The following is a 22,873-nucleotide window of genomic DNA, read 5'->3' on the forward strand; positions in this document are numbered from 1 at the left end:
ATTCAGATATTCTGGCCCACAAGACATTCTATGAACCACTTATTACATGGTTTCAGCAACTGAAAGCCAAAGAAAAGATGTCAATTTACTGAGGTAGAATGATTTTCAGTCTATGATTGGAGAACAAAGCGATTTCATTACCAAATCTTTCCTCAGAGTAAAAGTCCAGAGATGCTGACTGGGTAAAGAATGTTAATTAAAAATAAATATTATGTCAATATAAATTCAAACATATGTCGATATAATATTAAACAATAACATATAAAAAAATGTTTACTCCCTCAAGAGTCTGAGAGTGACCTACTGCTAACTAGTGGTAAAGACTGGCCTGTCAGCATACTGAGGCCACTTGACTTACATATGATGATCTTAATTACATTTTCTAGTTTTAGCATTTTCATCTTAGAAGAGAAAGCCAGTACTAACTTATTTATAACATCATGAAAAACTATGCAGGTGATAAAATAGCAAAAAATAAGTTAATATTACTCATTCCTCAAACTACCATTTGAAAAAATTCGAAGTCATAACTTGTAATTAAAAACAAATGTGTAAAAGCTGCGCCCTCCTTAAAAAAAGTGTAAGAATAATGTAATTATTCAAAAATAGATTCTTTGAGTAGAATTATCAAAATAATACCAAAAAAACAAAGAGAATCCTACCAACTTTTGACCTTGAAAAAAAAACACATACTTTCTATGAAAATTTCATCAAATTGGAAAAAAAATATGCCCAGTCTCAGATCGCATATCCAGCAAAATAATAATGACATAATATTACTTATACAAATTAAATTCACAAGCTATGTTCTATTATGTCCAACTAAGATAGATATTTAGAACAGAAATAAGGGTACTTAATTCTGAAGATTAAGTTAACGAAAACTACTGAATTGCGAAGCTTCTTTATTAAGATGGATGAAACCAATGGGACAGTATGTTTTAAAATTCCAATTGAAAGATCAGAAAAAAACAACAAAAATATAATATAAAATGTGATTGTGAAAACAGTTTACCTCCAATAGAAAAATAAGGCTACTTATACCTGTGGAACAGACCTAAAGAACTACAGAATGAAAATTTTAATTTAAAATGAGGTAAATGTATACAATTAAATGCAATGCATAAACACTGACAATAGGGACACATTATTTCATTGATAATAAGAAAATGGGATATTTGGACAACAGATTAAAAGTACTCCTGATGAGATCTCTGCGATGATGTGACTTAAGAAGCTCTGGAACTCAACACATCTGTACCCTACAAAAAAACTAACCTGATTGTCTCTCTTCTCAGCTAAGATATAAGCAATGTCAAGGAGCATTTTATTCCAAAGCCGATAATCATATCTGGCCATAACTGCCTTGTAACTGTCCATGCACATAGTCTTTGAAGCAGAGGATTAAATGTTCCTGCCCATTTTATCTAGTCCCCAAGACTCGTCCTGCAAAGTGAATAAAAATGATTATCTTTTTAATCTACTCCTTGCACACATACCATTAAAAAAAAAAAAAAAAAACCAAAGAGAGCAAAAATAAGAAAAAAAAATCCTTGCAAGGATGGTGATAATTATTATCCAGCCCAGAATTAAGTTCTCAAAAGATCTTTATACTCTGTTTAATGGTAGGTGATGGAAATGTCTCACGTTTTATGAAATTGAGCCTTGGAAGTAAGATATGATTAGTAACACAGACACAGGAATTATAGCAATATTTTAAAGTAAATTTGAGAATGACTTGAAAAATAGGTTTGAGTTTTTGAAAAATCAGTATAAACATAATGTTCATGTTTTTCTTGATACCTGATTTGAAAAATAATTTCAAATTCAAATAGGCTAGATGATGATATAAAAAGCATTTAGGTGAAACAAAATGGCATTTATCAAGCAATTTTATAAAAAGCTATCATGATCACAGGTAAATTGTGGGAAGAGAAAGACAGAAAGCACTGGAAGAAGGAGGGACCTATTATACTCAAAAGGAGTAGGAGGAAAGCCTAATTAAAATATATTTAAGAATATATAAAAGTATCGTGCGCACGCACGTGTGTGTCCGTGTGTGTGTCCGTGTGTGTGTGTCCGTGTGTCCGTGTGTGTGTGTGTAGCTTACCAAAGGGATAAATATAGGGAAAAACAATACAATATTAATTTACTGAAAATGGGCAAATGGGAAGGAGAGCTGAAATAGACCACCATAAAGTCAGTGAAACACAGTAATACCTCATTTACATGGCAGTTAAGGACAAATATAAATGAATTAAAGTGCATTTTACAAGAAACTGAAACATTTTAAAAATCAAAATATTCTGCATATTTCTACAATATATTATTTCTTCTCTTGTGTTCTTAAGTAGAGGATGTGGCCTATATTTCATCTTTTATACAAAATGCACACAGCTTTCTGAATTAAAATGAGGTAGTTTGCCCCTACAGAGAAGCCACAGATGGCTCTCTACAGATTGCTCTTTATCTTGATATCTGTAAATAGTTTCTTTTGTCTTCTTTTCTGCGATGAATTGTCATTTCACAATTCTATCAGAAGGACAGCATCTAATGTTTGCCCTCCATTCATCTGTTGCCTCTCATTTTCTCGTGGCCTTCTCGTGGCCTTCAGAAACCAGATAATAACATTTTATGACAGCAACTTTGGCTATTCAGAAGCGATTTCTTTTGTACTTATTTATTTCAAATCACTGAATTTACTATGCATCTGACAACCAGCTAAATGGACATTACTGAACACAGAAGATGAAAAGTAAATAGAAAACTAAAGAGGAAAGAAAAACACCAAATGCAGAAAATACTAAGTCATGAAATTAGAAAAAAAGTGTATAGTATCAGATACATTTTAATAGTAAGTAGCATATATACAGTAACTTAAAAAAAAGAAGATACAACTGGGTACAAGATCTCTTTATCTTTCTAATAATGAGGAAAAGGATACTCTCAAAACAGAATAAAACTGATGTTTGTTCTGATAGAAAAATTTCAACAGTAAGTTGTTTTTATTTTACCTTTTTAAAAAAGATGAAATTGGTTAAAAGATCTTTTCCTAATAATGAGCAAAAGGACAACCCTCACAAAAAATAAACTATGTTTCATGTTTGTTTTCTAGAATTAAGTAAGAAAAAAAAATAGAGAACTGGAAAAAAATCAACATTTTTTTTGAAAATTGAAAAAAATCCACAACCTAGATAATACTATCATATTGGCTTTAGGCAACAGTTAAAACAAAACAAGACAATATATTAAATCAGGGGTTTGCAATATGTAGTATCCAAGGTATCAGCATCAGCATGACCTAGAAACCATTAAACTCTGGGGTAAGGCCATGCAATCTGTTTCAATAAACCCTGTAGATGATTCTAATGCATACTAAAGTTTGCAATGCTTTAAATAACTTAGATTAATGAAAAACCTAAATGTAAGATGAAATGCAATTAATTGAAACTAAATCTGGCTTTTCTTATGTTAATATGTAAGATGAATAGAGGCAAAGTCACTGCTACTAAAAAATATAATTTGGGAATATTTAAATATACCATGTGTATGTACAAACACACACATACACAGACACACTGTATCATAGATGAAAAAGAATAGTTATTTTAGGTAAGCACAGTTAAAGTAATTGAAAGAAAATAGAACTGCTCAATTAACAAAATTGCCTTGTTACGGAAAAACAAGGAAAAAATTAATATACTTGGTCAAAAATCAGTCTAGATAACTCCAAAATGAAAATGAAAGTGAAAACTAATCTGTCAGTTCTTCAGATTACCTATATCTATGTAAATGAACTGATTTTAGAGACATTACAGATATGCTTAACTTATTACAGCACTAGTACTTGCCAGGTAGGTAGCAATTACCTATTACAATTAGATGAAATTGTTTCAAATATATAAACAGATATTTACATACTTATATATAATAACAACGAGCAATAAAGCAATGTAAGTGGGAAAATTACTATGAATTTGGAATTTCAACTACTATTATTATTTGGGTTTACCAAAGAATATGGCCTATTGGACTTCTAAAATGTCTCCGATTATAAAATAAGGATGTAGGAAAATAAACATTCAGAGAGGGATTTGTTACCACCTGCCAGAAATGTTCAATTTTCATTCTCAAGGCAATCAAATTCCAGTTATCAAAATGGGTATACATTTTACCTAACACAAACCATTCAGATGAATTTGGGGGGAGGGTGGTATTTTTCAGAAGCACAGTAATTAAATTAATATTTAACCTAAATAAAGTTTAACTAGAATAGAACATATTTAACAAAACTAAATGAAAAGGAAATGAAATGTTGGTTACTCACCAGCAAGGGTACTTGTATGCCTAAAAGCTCTGACCTGGGAGTCTGATAAACCAGTCAAAAGGGAGATTACTGTGTCCATCATATACTCATCATAAATTATGCTATACTGACACTGTCGAATCAGAACACCAATAAATTCACAAAAGTTTGAGCGAAATTTTTTCCACTGAGGTCCAGGCATGGTAAGGGGATAATCACCACTGTCCTAAAAGGAATAAAAAGAACATATTAAATATGACATATGATTTCAGTATGACCAAAGTTTTATTCTTCCTACCTATAAAGGGACTATTTTTTCAAAGTGGATGTGGACAGAAATTGGAGATGACTTACATAGGTACACTGAGGGCTTTATCTTTTTTATTATGATCTTCCACAACTAAATCATTCTTAATGCACTAAAAATTAGACCCAGTATTTAATTCACTATTCTAAGCCATCCATTTAAAATAACATTTCCAGTTTTGTTGTACTTGGGTCCTAGTTGAGATCATTTAAAGCAGAAAACAAAAATTATTAAAGAAGTTTAGAATAGAAAGGATATTTGCAATCGAATTCAGATCAAACTAATTATGATACTTGTGTCACACAGCATTTTTCAATTATTTTAAATAGAACTTTTAAGAATTTTAAAAGTATACGGGTTTTATTAAGAAGTCCAAAACTAACTTTTCACATCTGAAACTACAACTCCATCTTTTCCAATTTCACTATGAATTTTCTATTAACTACAGTTTATAGAGTGGATTTATTAACTCTTTAAAGAAAAAAATCAAATATAGGCTCTTCATATCATCAGATTGGGTCATCGTGTTTAAAATATAAAAGTGACAGTTGAATCAAACTAGTTAGAGGTTTCTCACTCTAGCCTAAAACATTTTGGTACAGAAATGGAAATTCACAAGGCAAAGTGAGAAATTCTGTGAAAATGGTGATCTGAATATTCTCAATTTGTGGCTGTTTGCTTTTTCTGGGCTAAACTGCTGCTAAGAAAACTGGATATAAGTGAGGTCTTGAGCTCTGTTGGTACCCCAGGAAAGAAAACTAGTATCATACTTAGAACAGCAGGAGATCCAAAGAGCAAGGAACAGAAAGCAGAGATTGAGAAGAGCTTGGCACTCAATCAAATACACCCAAAGAAAGTTAATGTTGATGCCACATCAACATTAGGGTTTAGTAAGCCCTAAAAAGATAAAAAAGGAACTGAAGGGGCTGGCTGACTCTTACCAGCCCTGCAAACTGGAGACTTGGGAGGTAGAATGGAGAAGGTAGTAAAGTGGAGAGGTAAGATGTTTCTCAAAGGTATCACAGGCGGCTGTCTGCTGCTTCTATATCACAAAAACCCACTAGGGTAGAGCTTCTCTTGCTTTTTTCTATTTTGTGAGAGTTAGCCATTCAGTGTTCCACAACAGCCATACCTGTGCCCCAAGAAGACTACAAAGAAAATAATCCATCTAAACAGGCCCAACAACAATCGAGAGGAAAGGAAGGCAGAAAATTCAGCACATATGAAACCCTCAATAAAAAACTAAGTATACTTCAAAAGATTCAAATATGGCACAAAACAAAATTTTTTAAATGTCTAGGGAATATATTTTCTTTTAAAATTTTTAAAAAATTTTAGCTATAGTTCACAAATAACATTAGTTTCAGGTGTACAACATGATTTAATATTATATATATATTGCAAAATGATCACTACAAGTCCATTTAACATCAGTCACCATACATAGTTATAAAATTTTCTGATTTTCTTACGTTGAAAACTTTTAAGATCGACTCTTCAGCAACTTTCAAATATACAATACAGTATTATCAACTATAGTCACCATGCTGTACATTATATCCCCTCTGGCAACCACCAGTCAGTTCTCTAAGCTCAGGATTTGGTGTTTTGTTGATTCCCCTTATATGTGAGATCATACAATGTGTCTTTCTCTTCTTATTCCACTTAGCATAATGCCTTCAAGGTCCATCCCAACGGTAGAAAATGTCAAGATTTCCTTCTTCGTGGCTGAATAATATTCTATCTTCTGTGTAAATACATGTGTGTGTATGTGCGTATAGGCAGTTTGTTTCCATACCTTAACAATTATAAAAAATACAGCAATGAACATAGGGGTGCATAATTTAAAGTATTTTATTTCTTAATTAAGCAATTCAGTTGATAACTGAAGGAAAGAATTATCACTGATAGTAGGTACATTAGTAGCCTGGAAAATAATGTGCAAAAACTATCTGAGAAGAAACATGTAATTTGCTAGATGGGGTTTCTGGAAAAGACTTTTAAAATGGACAGATTAAGCTAGTTTGACCTCTTCACCCCTTGTCCCTTCCTCTTTCACTGATCTGGTACTCATATGTGGTGCTGGATGTTCAATAGCCATTTTGCAACTATAAGGGGCCAGGTCTGAAGATAAAGAATGGTAAAGAGAAGGATGGAAAAAGTTTAGGTCTTTGCTCTGTTGAGGTAGAATACCAGCCATGTACTGCCTACTCCCAGATTTATTTGGCATGAGACAAACTCCTATGAATTCAACCCATTGTTGGCCACATTTTCTGTTACAAATGCATTTCTACTGTAACGGTAGAATTATGAGCAGTGGGAAAAGATGAATTATTCGGTAAATGATTTTGGTACAACTGGCTGTTCATTACAAAAAGATATTACACCAAAACAAATTCCTGATGAATCAAAACACCGTAAAAATATTCGATCAAAAACGAAACAGCAGAAAGCATGGAAGAATATTAGAGTGGGGAAATCTTTTTCTAAATACAATAAAAAAGCTAGAAGTTATAAAAGACCAACAAATTCAGACATACAAAAGCAATTTTCATATTTTAAAAAAAGCACTAACAGCAATGTCAAAAGAATAACAGTAGGGTTTAGCTTCCACTTAGGATGAAGGAGGCTACAATGAGAATTAGCTCAATCAACAAAAAAGTCGCAACTTTTCTTGAGCGCATCTTATAACTTAAATTCCAAAGAATATTAAGCCCTCCAAGAAGAGATGAAACACACAAACTCCATCATCTGTGGCAGAGCCTAGGAAGAAAAGGCACCCACCATAAATATGGCTAAGAAGAAATTAGCTGAAATTTTTATGAACTGTCAAAGACCAGGTGTGGGCTAGCTTGTCAGTGTGGAAAATAAGGAGTCTGCACTCACTTAAAAACTCTTTTCCACAGGTCTCAACCAGGTACTAACAACAAAGACTGAGACACAGAAGAACTGAGAGCACTTCTCTTGTGCAGGCCTGCAGGGGATGATCCTCACCTGCTGGGGGAAAGGTAAGAAGCCCACCTCACTTCTCTAGAGCCCTGTCTCCTACAAATCAGAAGCCTTAATCTGATGGGAGCGGGGCAGCAAACTGAGTCACTACCACATCACAGGTAAAGAATCCCTGCAACTTGGGTAGGAAAAAAAATCCTCTACCTGGAGGAGAGAAAACAAAACACTGTCCAGGACCCTGAATCCTACAGCAATACTAATAGAGGTCTGAGAGCACTGGGAGACAGACAGGAAACTCCCACCCTAGGCCAACCACAGACATAAGGATGTTTAGTTGCTACTGGAAGGAGGGATAGGAAAACTGAGAAGGTTTCCCAGTGGCTCCAGGCACACAAGGCATGCTTAAGACTTAGGCAGGACCTAGACAACAGAGAACCCCCATGCCCTCAACATAGTACCAGGCAACAAGCAACAGGAGTCTACCACTAGAAGAAGTGTGGTGTGGAGCATAAAGTGCTCTGTGGTACAGGAGCGCATAAAGAGCTGCAAGCTGAGGGTGCACCACGAACACTGAAGAAAACCCTCTAGTATCCTAAGCACAAAGAAACAGCACCCACTACTAGAGACATCTGCAGACTGTGGTACAACAGAATACAAACCTAGCTCAATTCCCCACTAGACTGACGAGGCATGCCTTTTTAATTTTTGTATCATGTGTAAATATTGTGATTAACAGGAAAAAACAGTTTGGAAAAACAAAGTCTACTTTATCTACTTCAATAGGCAGTTTCTTGCTTTACTCTAATACTAGTTATAAATTTCTCCTTGTTACACACACTTGTACGTGACATGTAAAAAGAATTCCCATTAATGATAGGCAGTAGGTATTGAAAACTAGCTCCCCTCACAAAGCAATAATGTCTGTTTTTCAGGAGAGCCAAGAAAATGAAATAATAGTAAAGATAAGAAGAAGACTAAATGCCTTTTCCACAACTAATATTTCATTTCTTTGAGGGCAGTCTTATAAATGACACTTTGCACAAAAAAACTTGATGAAACTAATGAAAAGGTAAACAATATCAAGTAAGAAACAGGTATAGAAATGAAGAAGCTTAGGTAGGAAAAATATCAGGCAGAAATCTGCAAGAGAAATAATACAGCGCAAACCAAAAAGATCTAGCAAGAAAGCAATTCCTCAAGGTATGTTGCAAATACAAGGGGCGAAATCTCCATGTAGCAATATAATATAGATAGCATTTAGATGATACGCACTTTTCACATATACTATCTTGTGTTATTCATGTGCTCTGGTGACTACTGGTATATACAAAGATGATAGAAATAAGATCTTAAGAACTTGTTCTAGTGCTCGCTTCGGCAGCACAAATACTAAAAGAACTTGTTCTAGATCCCAAAGCCACAGGGTTCTGGTTCTGGGAATGGAAAGTCCATGTACTCTCTACTCAACAACGGAGTGTCACCTGGTTTACCACAGGAACCATGGAGGACAGGTCTGTCTAGTAATGGTTCTTCCAAGGGAGGAACACTGGGGTTCTTGATTCTCAACAGAGAGACAAGCAACTAACGGAAAAGTCTACTTTAAAAGACTGGGGGACACTGATGGGGAGAAGGAAAAGGGTATCAAACTTCAGAGACAAGAGCCAGCAACTAAAACCAGAAAATTTACAGCCTGACTGGGATGAGAACAAGTTTTATGAGGGGTCCACTGCAAGGTAGAGTTCATGCAACTAGCAGAGGTAGAAAGCTCACTGCCTAATCCCTAAGCATTTGAATTTTATGGTAGCCAAAACTAATTTGTAGAAAATAGAATTACCAATGAATGGTCCTCACAGATATTTGGGAACCCAATTTGGTCACAAACTGTAGATATCTACAGATATAAAGCACTCTCTCAGAGTAAATCCAAGAGAATTGATTTTCAACCCAGCTGGACAATATAAAAAAAAAAAAAATCACCTGTTTTTGGTGAAACATTGGCTTTTGATTACCTGATTTCAACAGACTTACCCAAAGATATTGCTGAACAGTGATTTGCAAACTATCCATCCACTCAACCATTTACTCACTCATCCATCTACTCACACAATGAGCAACATATATGCTCAACTATCCTAGTCCTTAGCATACAAAGACGAGCAAAACAAGGATCTTCTTCTAAGAACTTTTACTTCATTTTTCCCCTAGATTTACTGAGATATAATTGATATATAACTTGTGTAAGTTTAAGGTGTACATGTTGACTAGATACACTAATATATCCAAAATGATTACCATCATAGCATTAACTAACACCTCCACCCCATCACATTACCCATTTCTTTCTCTTTCTTTTTTTTTGGTGAGAACATTTAAGATCTACTCTCTTAGCAACTTTCAACTATATAATACAGAGCTGTTAACTATAATCACCATGCTGTACATTAGATCCCCAGAACTTACCATTTTACAATGGAAAGTTTATATACTCTTTGACCAATTTCTCTCCATTTCTCCCACGCTCTAAAGAACTTCTATTTTAATTGAGAAAATGGCCACATAAAGTAAGTGAATTAAATACAGTGATAGAAACTTTAAACAAAAGTTCAAGAATGGGACTATAGAGCTGCTTTACCTTTGGCAAACTAAAACAAATGTTGTCATGGTAACCAAAAAGAAAGATGGAAGCCTTATTCATATAAAGAAGGCTAAGGAAGCCAAACCTTATTCTGGAGGCAATGGTTGGCCATTGAAAGGTTTTGAGCAAGTAAATATCATGAACAGACGTGAGCTTTAAAGAATATTTTTGGTTTCAATATGGAGAATAGTCAGAGATAAAGGTGATGGAAAAGAAGCAAGGAGACATTTCACTTGCAATAGATTTAAAATGAAGGAGAGGTGGTACAGAGAGAATTTAAACTAAGATAGTAACAATGATAATGGACAAACTGGGAAGAATGTGGTAAGTATTTAAATATTGAAGAAATAAAATCTACTGAAGTGAATGATCAACAAAAAGTACATCTGTTTATGGTTTGGTTTACTCGTTGGGTTTATTCACAAAGCCGCTGACTACCTGTAGGAGGCACGACTCTTTTGTTTAGGGATGCCTAATCAGTATGTCCTGTAAGTAAACGTGGACTCTCTCTAATTCATAAACAATCGACATAGAATACCCTTTTTCCAGACTTCAGAACACACTAGCATCTACAGTCAAATTTCAGAAACAAATCATCAATGGCAAGTTGGCATAAGCACAATATTAACAAAGTACCAAATTATTTGATAAGGGAAATTATATTGCAAAGAAAAAGTGCTTTTACAAAAAGATTCAGTGGTCACTACCTTAAACAAGTGATCAATCTTAGCATCACTAATAATAAGTGGACAACATGACATGTGCTACCTACTGTGACACAATATGAAGTACACAGCATCACCTATGAAATTTTCTTGCAAAAAATGTGTAACTCTAATCTAAAGAAGTCATTAGACCTAACCTTCAGTTATAAAATACAGGAGTTATAAAAACAAGTTAAATGATACGATGAGGGAAGAAAAAAATCAAAGATATAAAAATGTGGCATACTTTACAACTAGGTTATTGTCATCTAAAATTTACTATCATGCAAGAAGGGAAAAAAAGGAACTTTTATGTTTTGAAAAGTCTTAAAACACAACAATGCACTGGAATGGGAGAGCAAAGCAGCACAGAAGTATTTCAGTAGTAATACTTCAGTTCTTAAATTGAGGGTGGCAGACTTACATAGCTTATTCATGTTACATATATCCATTTGTGTGCACACTCAGATGACATGTAATTTTAAAAAAATGGGTGCATTAAAAGGTGTTTGAAACTACCCACATTAACATTCTTGAGGATACCAAGTTCCTAAAATCACTAGAAGAAATTCCAAATTCTGAAGTAGCATTATCTAAGTTATCACAATGTTATAGTCAGTGTTTAAGATGTAAAATCACATCTGTGAATTTATATATCACAGTAATTAGAAGTGTTTCATTTTAATTTTTCTTAAAAAAGTCAGAATGCATAAGAAACGTGTGTCGAGGAACAAAGTAAAGGATATATTATTTACCCTTGGAAAGACCCAGTAGAAAACGTTTTTATAAAAGAAAACTCTGAATGATCTATATAAAATTTATCATTAAATATACTGTTTGAACTTTTGTTTTTAAGTTCTATCATACATTTAACAACAAAAAATAATCATAAAGATTGACTATTTAGATAGATTATTTTGGCTGACTGCCATTGCAATTAAAGAGAAACTGCTTTTTACTATCAGACCTATGCTAATTAAGCCTAAGCTAACTGTTCTATTTCTGGCAAAACCTCAGACTTTTAAAGTATCAAGAAATTCAACTGGCCCATAGAGGTACATATACACCAATTAAGGAATAGCATAAAAATATATTTGGAAAGAACAACTCTGTAAGTCAATGCTACAAAAATTTTATGATAATTTTCAAAGCCTGTATCTTACTCATCTTCGTATCTCCAGCATTTATCTAAGACACTGTCTAGTATGTTTATGAGCACAGCAATGTTTTGGGGATGGCTTATTTGTATCAAGTCTAATTTCCTTAGTCTAGTCTACAGGCCTATTATTCACTCTCCCCAGTTTTGCATCTCACTGTTTCCTCCTATACATCTGAAACTCCATCTTCCCTATCAGCGCCTTCCTGATTTTTCTGGTGAATTTCTATTCAACTTTGAAAACCTAATTTTAGAACAAAATAATGTGCAAAGCACTCACACCTCAGATAATTAACTTATCCTTTGGGTTCTCATTGGGTCTTCTATTTCTTAAGTATGGAACTTGTCAAGATACTACTGCCACTAGTGTATAAAGTTCTTTCCCCATTTAGAACATGAACTCATTGTTTGGAGCCATAACCTTGTTGACTTTAAATATAGGTTCCTAACTAAAATTTGGACGTACATTAAGTGTAGGTTCAATAAATGTTTAAAGAACACAAAAATAAACTAATCCCATAAAAATAAGCTTGAAAGACCAAATAGCTCATTTACGTAACACTTGTTAAAATAAAAAGTGTATGTACAATAAATAAAACATAAAATTTTTAATACGTGGCTCTAGCTAATTTAATAGTTCTTAATAATTCTTAAATTATATTACAAAATATACATGTGATTCATTTAAATCACTGTAAAGTCATGTTTTATAAATGTGCTTTAAAACTAAAGGATAAAAATCTTGAAATTTCCAGGGTGCAATTATAACCTGAATACATAGCTGATCATGACTACTCCAGATGGATATTTTCAATCTAGTACCCACTGATACTGTTATTGTCGAGTCATACTTTGGCTTATGAGTATCTCATTAAAAGTATTTCTCATAATGAGTATGGCTGTCTCAGATAATGTAATGGAAAAGGTTTAACTAAATCTAAAAAGATTCAATAAAAATCAATAGAATATAACTGGTCCTTCTAAAAAATACTATTTAATTTTGTAACTTGTATGGTCAGTCATAAGACATTGGTAATAAAAGTAGCCAGAAATTTATTATATGACCCAAGGTGGCCAAGTGGAAAAAGTACACCTGTTACTTGAGTACCACTTCTCGAGCTATTTTTGATCACTTGCAGTTATATACTAGGCAGGATAAGACAGTGGTTATGACTGCAAATTGTTTTACTCGTTATTGTTCTGATTTGTTATATGCACCTCATTGTCAAACTGTTGATGTTTTGTATGTCCAAGTGCCTTGAGTCCCTGTAAAAATCTCAGATAATGATTACACAAAGACTAGAGATGATTAATTGATCCCACCCACCCCCTCCCCAGGAAGAATGACTCGCTTCAACTGAGATCCTGATTGAAGACAATTCCAGATAAGGACCATTACTTCCCTGGTGTCTTTACTGCTCAAATGTGGCTACTGCCCCTGTGATTATGACTTCGATTACAATAACATCTCATCCCCACCTGCTACATGACACACTGAGCATGAACTTTCCTGGAGACAAGGGACCAAACAAATATTCCTAATAATCTATGCCAGAATGGTTGATCATCAATGCTTTCCACGGAAAGATTTTGATTAAAAGGGGGAATGTGAACTAAAATATCTAAAACAGAGTTACTAATATCAGGAGTCCCTAAAATGGAGTAAGGAGGCTATTAAAGAGGTGGAGCCTATGAGGACTATGCAGCCTACGCACATCTTGTGCCTCAGTTCTCAGAGCTGCCACGTTTTCCCAAAAATAAGACCTAGCTGGATCATCAGCTCTAATGTGTCTTTTGGAGCAAAAATTAATATAAGACTCAGTCTTATTTTAATATTAGACCAGGTATAATATAATATAATATAATATAATATAATATAATATAATATAATATAATATGATATAATATAATACCAGGTCATATTAATTTTTGCTCCAAAAGACACATTAGAGCTGATGGTCTGGCTGGGTCTTATTTTAGGGAAAACATGGCATTAAGTTGCTAAACCTGTTCAATTTAGCTCAAGGCTGAACCATAAACACTCTGGAACTACTGCTATACACACATATGGACTTGACCTCCTCCTCATCCTTTTTCTGCCTTACTTGTTTGCATATTAGAAATCACCAATCCCTGTTAACTTAGCTAGCATTCCTTCATTTGCATGAAAAAAAACACATTTTGTGGGTTTTGCCTTTATAAACACTGCTTTTCTTTGTTCTCCCTCCAGCACAAGTTAGGTTGCTATCTGAATCTGTGTCTCCCGAGCTTCTGCTCCTTTTGCTCAAATAAATGCTTTTTAGAGTCTAAAATTAATTTTGATTTACATGAGTATGGACTTAAGAGGCTAGATGGTCTGGATTCAATTCCTGGCTCTGCCATTAACTAGATGCGTGAGCTCAGGCAAGTTTCTTACACCTTTGCCTCAGTGTTCTCATCTTTAAAATGGAAATAATAATATAAAACACATACCTCATAAAAATGTTGTAAGGGTTAAGCATATGTAAAGTACTTACAACAGTGCCTGGCACAAAGAAGTATTTGCTATTATTATTATTATTCAACATTTTTCCTCATCTCCAGTAATTCAAGATTCACAGCTATATTATTATTTTCTTGTGTTATTCCTTTTCACACTACCAATTGATAATTTCTTGAGTCTTCATGAGTTTCTCTATTTGATTATTCCTTTTTTTTGGCATTTCTCATTTCCAACTTTAATTACTTTCTTTAATATTGTATACCTTCCTCAACTTGAAGCCATCTCCAAAGTAACATGTATAACATAAACTAAGTGGTGTGTTTCAAAAAAATATTAGAACTTCTCTTTATTTTTACCTAAAAAGAAATAAATTGTTACTAATGTTTAATATACAGAAAAAACATGGCATGGCCTCACTAGGTCCGTATTTCAGAATACTTTGTCACAAATGGTATTTGAGAGAGCCTGAGAGAAGAGTAACTAAGAATCTGAGTTCAGTGCTCAAAGGGGTTGACATTAGAAATGGCACGCTTCACTTGCTTTTTCCCTCTGTAAGTTACATGTGACCAATACAATGGATTTATGGTTTATAGTATTTATTTTTAACTCTTCATGAAATAGAAATGCACAGATTTCTGGAGGAAAAAAGCTGAATATGTAATCATAAGTGAATAATAAATGTGACAGCACTAACTTCCTGCACAAACTCTACTTAGACCACTATAAAACTTAAAGCCATGATCTATTATCAACATCTGACAAGAAACTGATTTAGTAGTAGTGCATTTAATTCTATGAATAAATACATATACACTGAAAACTACACTGTAATACAACAAACAAGAACTATACACTCGGTCTTCTGAACACCAAGGGTGGAAGAAAAGAAAAAACCCTTTATTTATTTTTTTATATCAGATATTAAGAAAATAGACATAGTTCAGAACTAAGAAAGTCTGAAACAATCACCAGTCAGTTACTTCTAAGCACTCTTCCCCACAAGACAGGAACTCTAGTCATTTGAGGAGTATGTGGGAGAAGTAGAGGAGGAGACTATGTTGGAGAAGTAAAGGAGGAGACAATAGTTTTATACATAAAATTGGCCTTATCATAGGTTTTCACTATTTAGAATATAGGCTGAAAAATGTTCTATTGATGGGATGCACAATCAAAAAAATTTAGACTTGAATTTGGAAATGGAGATAATTTGAACTTTCCTCTACCACACCTCTGTCATTTCCTTAACATTTTCTCAGTTTTTATACTATTTAACCATGTTTACATTTAATATTTTTAATCCTTGACTAATAAATGCTCAAATGAATAAACACATGAAAAGTTCTATATCTAAGTTTAAATAAACAAATTCACAGAAGCACGTATTAGAAATGAGAAGACAAAAAAGTTGTAAGTAGTAATCATTTTGGAAGATCACAAGACACGATCTCTGTTTATAATTCTGAGGAACACAATACAAAATAACACAGACAAGAATTAAAGGTACTAAGTGAACAATATCAAATGTGTTGTGTTGCAAAGGTTTCCCTACATAAATGTCACACTTAAATATATGAAAACTATAAAAACTGACCTTTGTGAAACATACCTAAGAATCTGAATTCTAATAGAGATGGGAATCTAATAGAGATGTGATTCTAACAAAGATGTAATTCTAATAAAGATGTAATTCTCATAATCTAGGGAAGAAATGCGATTACATTTTGCTTTACCTCCCAGCAGCTGGCTTCAACAGGAACCAAGAATATCTATCAACTCTGAAGAGCTACAGAATGCCTGGATAATTATTAATAATGTATTTTTAAATTACGCTGGTATTACAATTACAAAGCACTTTTGGCTGTGTGGAGGTTTTTAAAAAGTTATCTAATAGAAAATGTTATAACCAGCTTATAATAAGGAATAGAAGCTAGAGTATATTTTCTCAGACAACAACATACTCTTGGCCTACCTTATCCAAATTTAAATATCTTGCATCTAAGCTACTTCTAATTCATCTCACTGTTACTTTTCTTTCCTATAATACATTATATTCATTCATTTAAGAAAATTTTAATGGCTATTCCCTGTGAACCAGACATTGTTCTAAGCTCTTGGGATCCAATGGTTCCTGTCATCAGATCTTTCAGAATTTTGCCATAAAATACAATTTACCAAGGCCAAACTCCCTCCACTCCCAGGGGACTAAATGACCTACACAGTATTTTGAGGGAAAAAAATAAAATAAAATATTATATATTTAACAATATGCAAGCATTTAAACGCAGTTTCTTGATTGTAGCAAAAACAGCAATACTTTCTACTAAAATGATTGACAATGAAATGAACAGCCATGGAAATCTAATGTATCTATGTAATTTTACTAACAATTGTCACCCCAATAAATTTAAAAAATAAAATTAAAAAAAAAAATATCTAATGTGTCATTGTGCTTTAAACAAATACATTCTAATCATAATCAAAACTGTGTTAATTGTACTGTCAAACAGGAAAAAATTCAGAATGGTGTTTGTTAAAACAGTCTTCTGTGATTAGGTCAGTAATTTTCAATATTGGGAGAAAAGTATTTAGGAACATGAAATAAGTGCCTTTTAAAAATTTTCGTTTGCGACATTTAACTCATCATTATCAGTTTTGGTTAACAGTTAACTATTTCTCCAATATACTCTGCATATCTGACAATATTCACAGTAATCTTTTCTTAAGTATATGATGACCTTCATTTCACTGAATTTCTCATCTTCCTCTACATAGTTATCTCGAAATCTTACTACGAAAGCAGTAATTTGCTGTTATTGTACATTTTCACAGTATATTCATTTCTGTTTTCTCCTTATTCTATTCTTACATATAAATTGTTTTTATAAGTTAAATCTTGGCCTTTTCTTTTTATTTCCCTTAGAACAGTAGTTCCCCAATTTTGTTGTACATTAAAATCACCTGCTGAACTTTTAAAACTCCCTATGCCCAGGTGCATGCCTTACAAATTAAATCAGAATGTCTGAGCAATGAGAGAGAAAGCCAGGCATCAGTAGTTTTTAAATATCCCTAGGTGGTGTTAATGTGCAGCACAGTTTGGGAACTATTCACTTAACCGCTTAATAATCATTTCCTCATGTGTTAATGCCCTGAAGGTCCAAAATGCATAGTAGTTTTAAATCTGTTAACCTGAAACATCTACCTATATTTTACACCTGGCATGGTAGTGGAGTAGCTGGCCAGTAAACCTGCCACATGCACCTTAATCTGGCTTTGTTATCTTCTATTTGCCACATACGTACAAACTCATGAAGTAACAACAAAAAATATTTTTTAGGAAAAGTCCCAAAGAAGTGTTTCAGGATCTAGTTTTTTAATTACAGAAGTTAATACAGTTATATTCCAACATAAGCCAATAGAATCTGGGGCAGATTCTATTGTAAATAGCATCATATTTATCAAGGCCAGGTTTTGCCATCAATTAAATTGCAAAAAAGTCCTTTGGAATTTCAGAGCCTTTTGACTTACAGAAATGAAGATAAGCAACTGTGTGTGTGTGTGTGTGTGTGTGTGTGTGTGTGTGTGTGTGTTATGATAAAACAATACAGTGAATGTGCAAATAAAAAAATTTATTACACTAAAAGACACATTGCCATTAATCACCCCCTTAAAATACTCACTCTTGCTCCGAACACACTTATTCCATCGTTCTTGCCACTTTCTGAAGCAGTTCTGGAAGTCCTCTTTCAGGAGTGTCTTTAGTTGCGCTGTTACGGCTGTCTCCATGTCCTGAATCGATCCAAAACATTTACCTGTCATGAATCCTTTAGACTTCGGGGAAGAGCCAGAAGTCACATGGTTCCAGATCCGGTGAATAAGGTGGATGAGGACACACTGTAATGTTTTTATTTGACAGAAATTGCCATATACAGAAGCGATGTGTGACACGGAGCATTGTCACGATGGAGGATGATTTATGGAACACTTTAAAACACACCTTTTCTCAACTGTAGCTCACACCCAACTGACTGCACCAAACAAGTCAAAACTTGTCACACGCAGTTACTAAGATTCAACATGCTGATGCCCGTACTGAAGATCCCTGTCCTTCTGTTGGATGGCACTGGGCAGCAGCATTCACCGTATTTTTTTTATCACAACAGAAAGGCTATATGTCACACATTGCTTCTGGTACGGCAATTTCTGTCAAATAAAAACATTACGGTGTGTCCTCATTCACCTCATTCACCGGAACTGGCACCATGTGACTTCTGGCTCTATCTCAAAGTCAAAATCATCATGAAAGGTAAACGTTTTCAATCAATTCAGGACATAGAGTCAGCCATGACAGCGCAACTAAAGACACTCACGAAAGAGGACTTCCAGAACTGCTTCAGGAAGTGGCAAGCATGATGGGGTAAGTGTGTTCAAAGTGAGGGGGAGTATTTTGAGGGGGATTAGCAGCAATGTGTCTTTTACTGTAATAATTTTGAGCCCACTTCACTGAAAGAGTGGACCTCGATGAAAGCCAATTTTTGTCATTAGTGTTTAAAGTCAAGAAAAAGGAACATCCACAAGAGTTTAGAAATCTGACTTAAATCAAAAGGCAGAATATTAAAACTGGAATTAATGATGACTTAAAGCATGGCATGAACTGAGTTCATTATAAATACAACAGAGAAATAAAATTGTGAGTGTTTCAACAATCTTTGTAAAACTACTTGAGAGAATACTTCAGTGAAAATGGAAATGCATGCAGAAAAAATGATTTCTGATTAATTTGTGAAGACTAGCAAACAAAACATATATTATAAATGTAAAGCACAATATTCCAGTCTCCCTAATAAGCACTTAAGTTTTACACACATACACACACACACACACACACACACACACAAACACACACAAAACGGGCGGGGGTGGGAAGATCTATATAGAATAATTTTGGGAATTCTGGATTAAATAAAGTTAAGGTTTTTCTCCAACAGGATTTTAAAGAACCTTAAATTGTTCTTTGACAATCTCTAAGAGAGGTATAACATGAAACCTGCTCACATTCTCTGACCTCAAAAATTCCTTTATTCTTTAAAGCATTTAACAGGACTAGCATTCAATGAAATATTAAACTGTTGGAGATGCATTTATAAATTTGGGAATTTCAGGTGGTCTTCATGAATGAATGTCAAGAATCAACTTCCACTTCATACCACTGATTTTCTTAGGCTTATCAGTTACCTTTCAGTGCTACCTCCATACAATGTAATCAAATCCCCCAGGGGTCTTTAAGTTTGGAATTAGTAGCATGGATTATCATATACATGAGAAAATAGTGTTATTGTCTTATACTAAACACCAAATCAAAACTTAAAATAAGCAACATATTCACCATTAAAAAGTATAAGTAGGCAATTTGTATAAATACAGAAATGCTATACCTCATCAAATTCTTCTGTCATTTTTCTGATGATTTCTGCATTCTGCATATTTCGAAACATCTCTATTCTTACAGTACCTGTGGAAAAACAGATTTTACAGTTAATTCTTTTCTATTCCATGCTAAACATTAAATTTAATCTGGCCACTGTTTGAAAAGTTTTATATGCTTGGGTTTTTCTTTCCTTCACCAAACTCCTATCTATTCTAAAAAAATCTTTTCAGAACTTCAAAGTTCTGTAGACATTTTTAAAGAACTGAATAACCTATAAATTAGATTAAGTATAAGGAAAAATATTAAGATTAATGATGGGGAAGGAAAAGACAAAGACATAAACAATGAATTTATACTGTAGGGAAGACCCTAAAACTTGACTTAGATATATACTGGGCCTATCCAGACATGTAGCTGGCTTACTTAGTCTGAAAACATCCAAGTATAGAGTGTTATCTTCCTTCATGGCTCTTTCTGATATTCTTCATCATCAGAATACCCTTGTATAAATTAATACTAAATCTCACTTTAATAACACATTTCAGTTAAATGTTTTCTCTAAGCATTAAAAGTTTCTCAATAACTTCCACATGAGTATCAAAGAAAAAGTTGACCCCATTCTTATTTCATTCATATTACTTTTATCTTAGCTATTTATTTTTATCTCAAATATGGTTATATAAATATTATCATTCTTTTAATAACGATAAGAGGGATTTATACCAAAAACTTGTTAAAAATTAACATAATTTAAAGAAACTGGAAAAAAGTTTAAAATCAACCTTGAGTACCGAGAACCCTGGCCTAATAATAAAATCAGGTTCAGTTTCAACTGTATAAATGTAAAATATTCAAGTTAAAAATCACAAGAATAAGACACAATCAGTTAAGAAAAAAATTATAACCTCTGACAGGCTCCTTATCAATGATTGCCAACTCCAATTCAAATCATATTTAGGTATGTGGGGAGGGGTCTCTGAAATGTACTGTGCTCTTACAGGAAAGAGCATAGAGCAGAATGCCACTAAAAGTCATCAAAATATGGTCTTAATTCAGCGTCCCAACAAAAACTACAATGACACATTTAATACATTAAACTTAAATTGACTTAATTTTTACTAATCGGTAAAATGAGAAAAATGATGTCTGCCCTTTCTTTTAATCAGAACCATTTTTAAAGCATGTTTTACTTGATATACAGCTCTCTCATTCATTTTCAGGATGCTAAATTCATTAAGTACCACGAACAGTTATTCCCTATATCCAGCTGTAGAGCATCAGAGATTCTAAGTTAGGAGGTTTGGGTGAAAAAAATATTTTTTAACGAGTTCCTCCACAACACGCAATTTCCTAAACAAAATGAAAAATTTATACTGCGATCTTATGTTTCTATGCCAAAAAAAAGTATTAGAGAGAGTAGTCAACAGTACTAAAGACAGGTTGTTTATGCCCTTTAATACAGTGATCATTTTCAGATAATTTTTAAAAAATAAATAGAAAACAGATTAAATTGCTAATTATAAATTATCTTAAGTAACTTTCTGCCAAACACTCTTAAAATCAAATTAAACAAAATTGTTTAACTGTACAGTTGACCCTTGAACAAGGCGGGGGTTAGGGGAACCGACCCCCCAAGCAGTCAAAAATCCACGTATAACTTTTGACTCCCCAAAAACGTAACTTACAGTCGTAGCCTCGGTATCCACAGGATATTGGTTCCAGGAGCATCCTCTGATTCCCAAGAGGGTATCAAAAATACTGTTTTCGATTTGCAGTTGGTTGAATCCACGGATGTGAAACCCAGGGATATGGAGGGCTGACTGTGTATTTATTGAAAAAAAAAAAAAAATCCACGTATAAGTGGACCTGCAAATTCCAAACCTCGTTGTTCAAGGGTCAACTGTATTTAACCTTGTTTGGGTAATGAACTATTTTGTCAACCTGAAATAGATTCCTATAGATAAAAAGTATGTAAATTCAAGGGTTGTTACAAGTAGTCTTGATAATTAAAATTACATTCGTAAATGGCAGCTAATTAAATAAGCAGAAATAAAATTAGATTTTTAAGTTATTAAACATGGGAAGAATTAGTTGTTTTTAGGGAGATGGAAATATTTTTATATTTTCGTGGAGCATTGCAACAGGGTTGTTTGTGTACATTTGTCAAAAATCATCAATCTGAATTTTAATGTATGGAAACTATATCTTGGTAAAGTTGATTTTTTTAAAAAACTCAAGAAAAAGGACAACGCTAATCTTACAATTTAAGTTACATATGTCATTATTAAATTGCTTCCAGTGCAAATAATGCTCAACTCTATTTCCATGATAAACATGGCAGTTTTCATATACAGTGGAGTCCTAACTGTAATTTCAATGGACTAGCTATGTTAGTTTATGAAAGAACTATTTTGCTACATTAATTTAATGTTACAAAATGAAAGGCATTAAAAGCAGTATGGAAAAAACAGCCTCATGCTTTGCATCTTTAAAGGTGACTACCATATACAAATAACAATTACTAATAAAAGTAGAGGTTTAAAGTCCGAATTTCGAAATGAACAGAAGCTTGTACTGAGATTATTTGTTTTAAGAGAGAGGAAAATCCTTGTTGCCTTAATAATTATTCCAAGATTAGTCTATTTATTTACTTTCCAACTGTTCATTCTTTTCCAGTTGGGTTCCACAACTCTATTGAAACTACTTCCTCACACCAATTATCTCCTAATTGCTACATCAAACACCCTTTCCTTAGTGACAACCCATCTACTCTATTTGAAGCATTTGCTCATTATATTGGTTTTTATAGCACTACATCCTTGTACTGTTTTCTGACAACTTATTTTGATTTCTTTTAATTTTAGTCATTCACCTGAGTAGATTTAGGTAATGTCCAAAGTTCTGTCCAA

The 22,873-nt window shown here is 33.5% G+C and overlaps 1 protein-coding gene across 1 annotated transcript in view; it reads right to left on the minus strand.

Moving 5' to 3' along the window:
* The window catches only part of STAG1 (stromal antigen 1), a 260,872-nt gene that overhangs the window by 153,574 nt on the left and 84,425 nt on the right, over window positions 1-22,873 (minus strand). The window contains 2 exon segments of the mRNA XM_033131991.1: window positions 4,328-4,532; window positions 19,972-20,048. Coding sequence (XP_032987882.1) covers window positions 4,328-4,532; window positions 19,972-20,048 — 282 coding nt within the window.

The sequence above is a fragment of the Rhinolophus ferrumequinum genome, chromosome 17 (assembly GCF_004115265.2).
Source record: "Rhinolophus ferrumequinum isolate MPI-CBG mRhiFer1 chromosome 17, mRhiFer1_v1.p, whole genome shotgun sequence".
NCBI classification, from domain to species: domain Eukaryota; kingdom Metazoa; phylum Chordata; class Mammalia; order Chiroptera; family Rhinolophidae; genus Rhinolophus; species Rhinolophus ferrumequinum.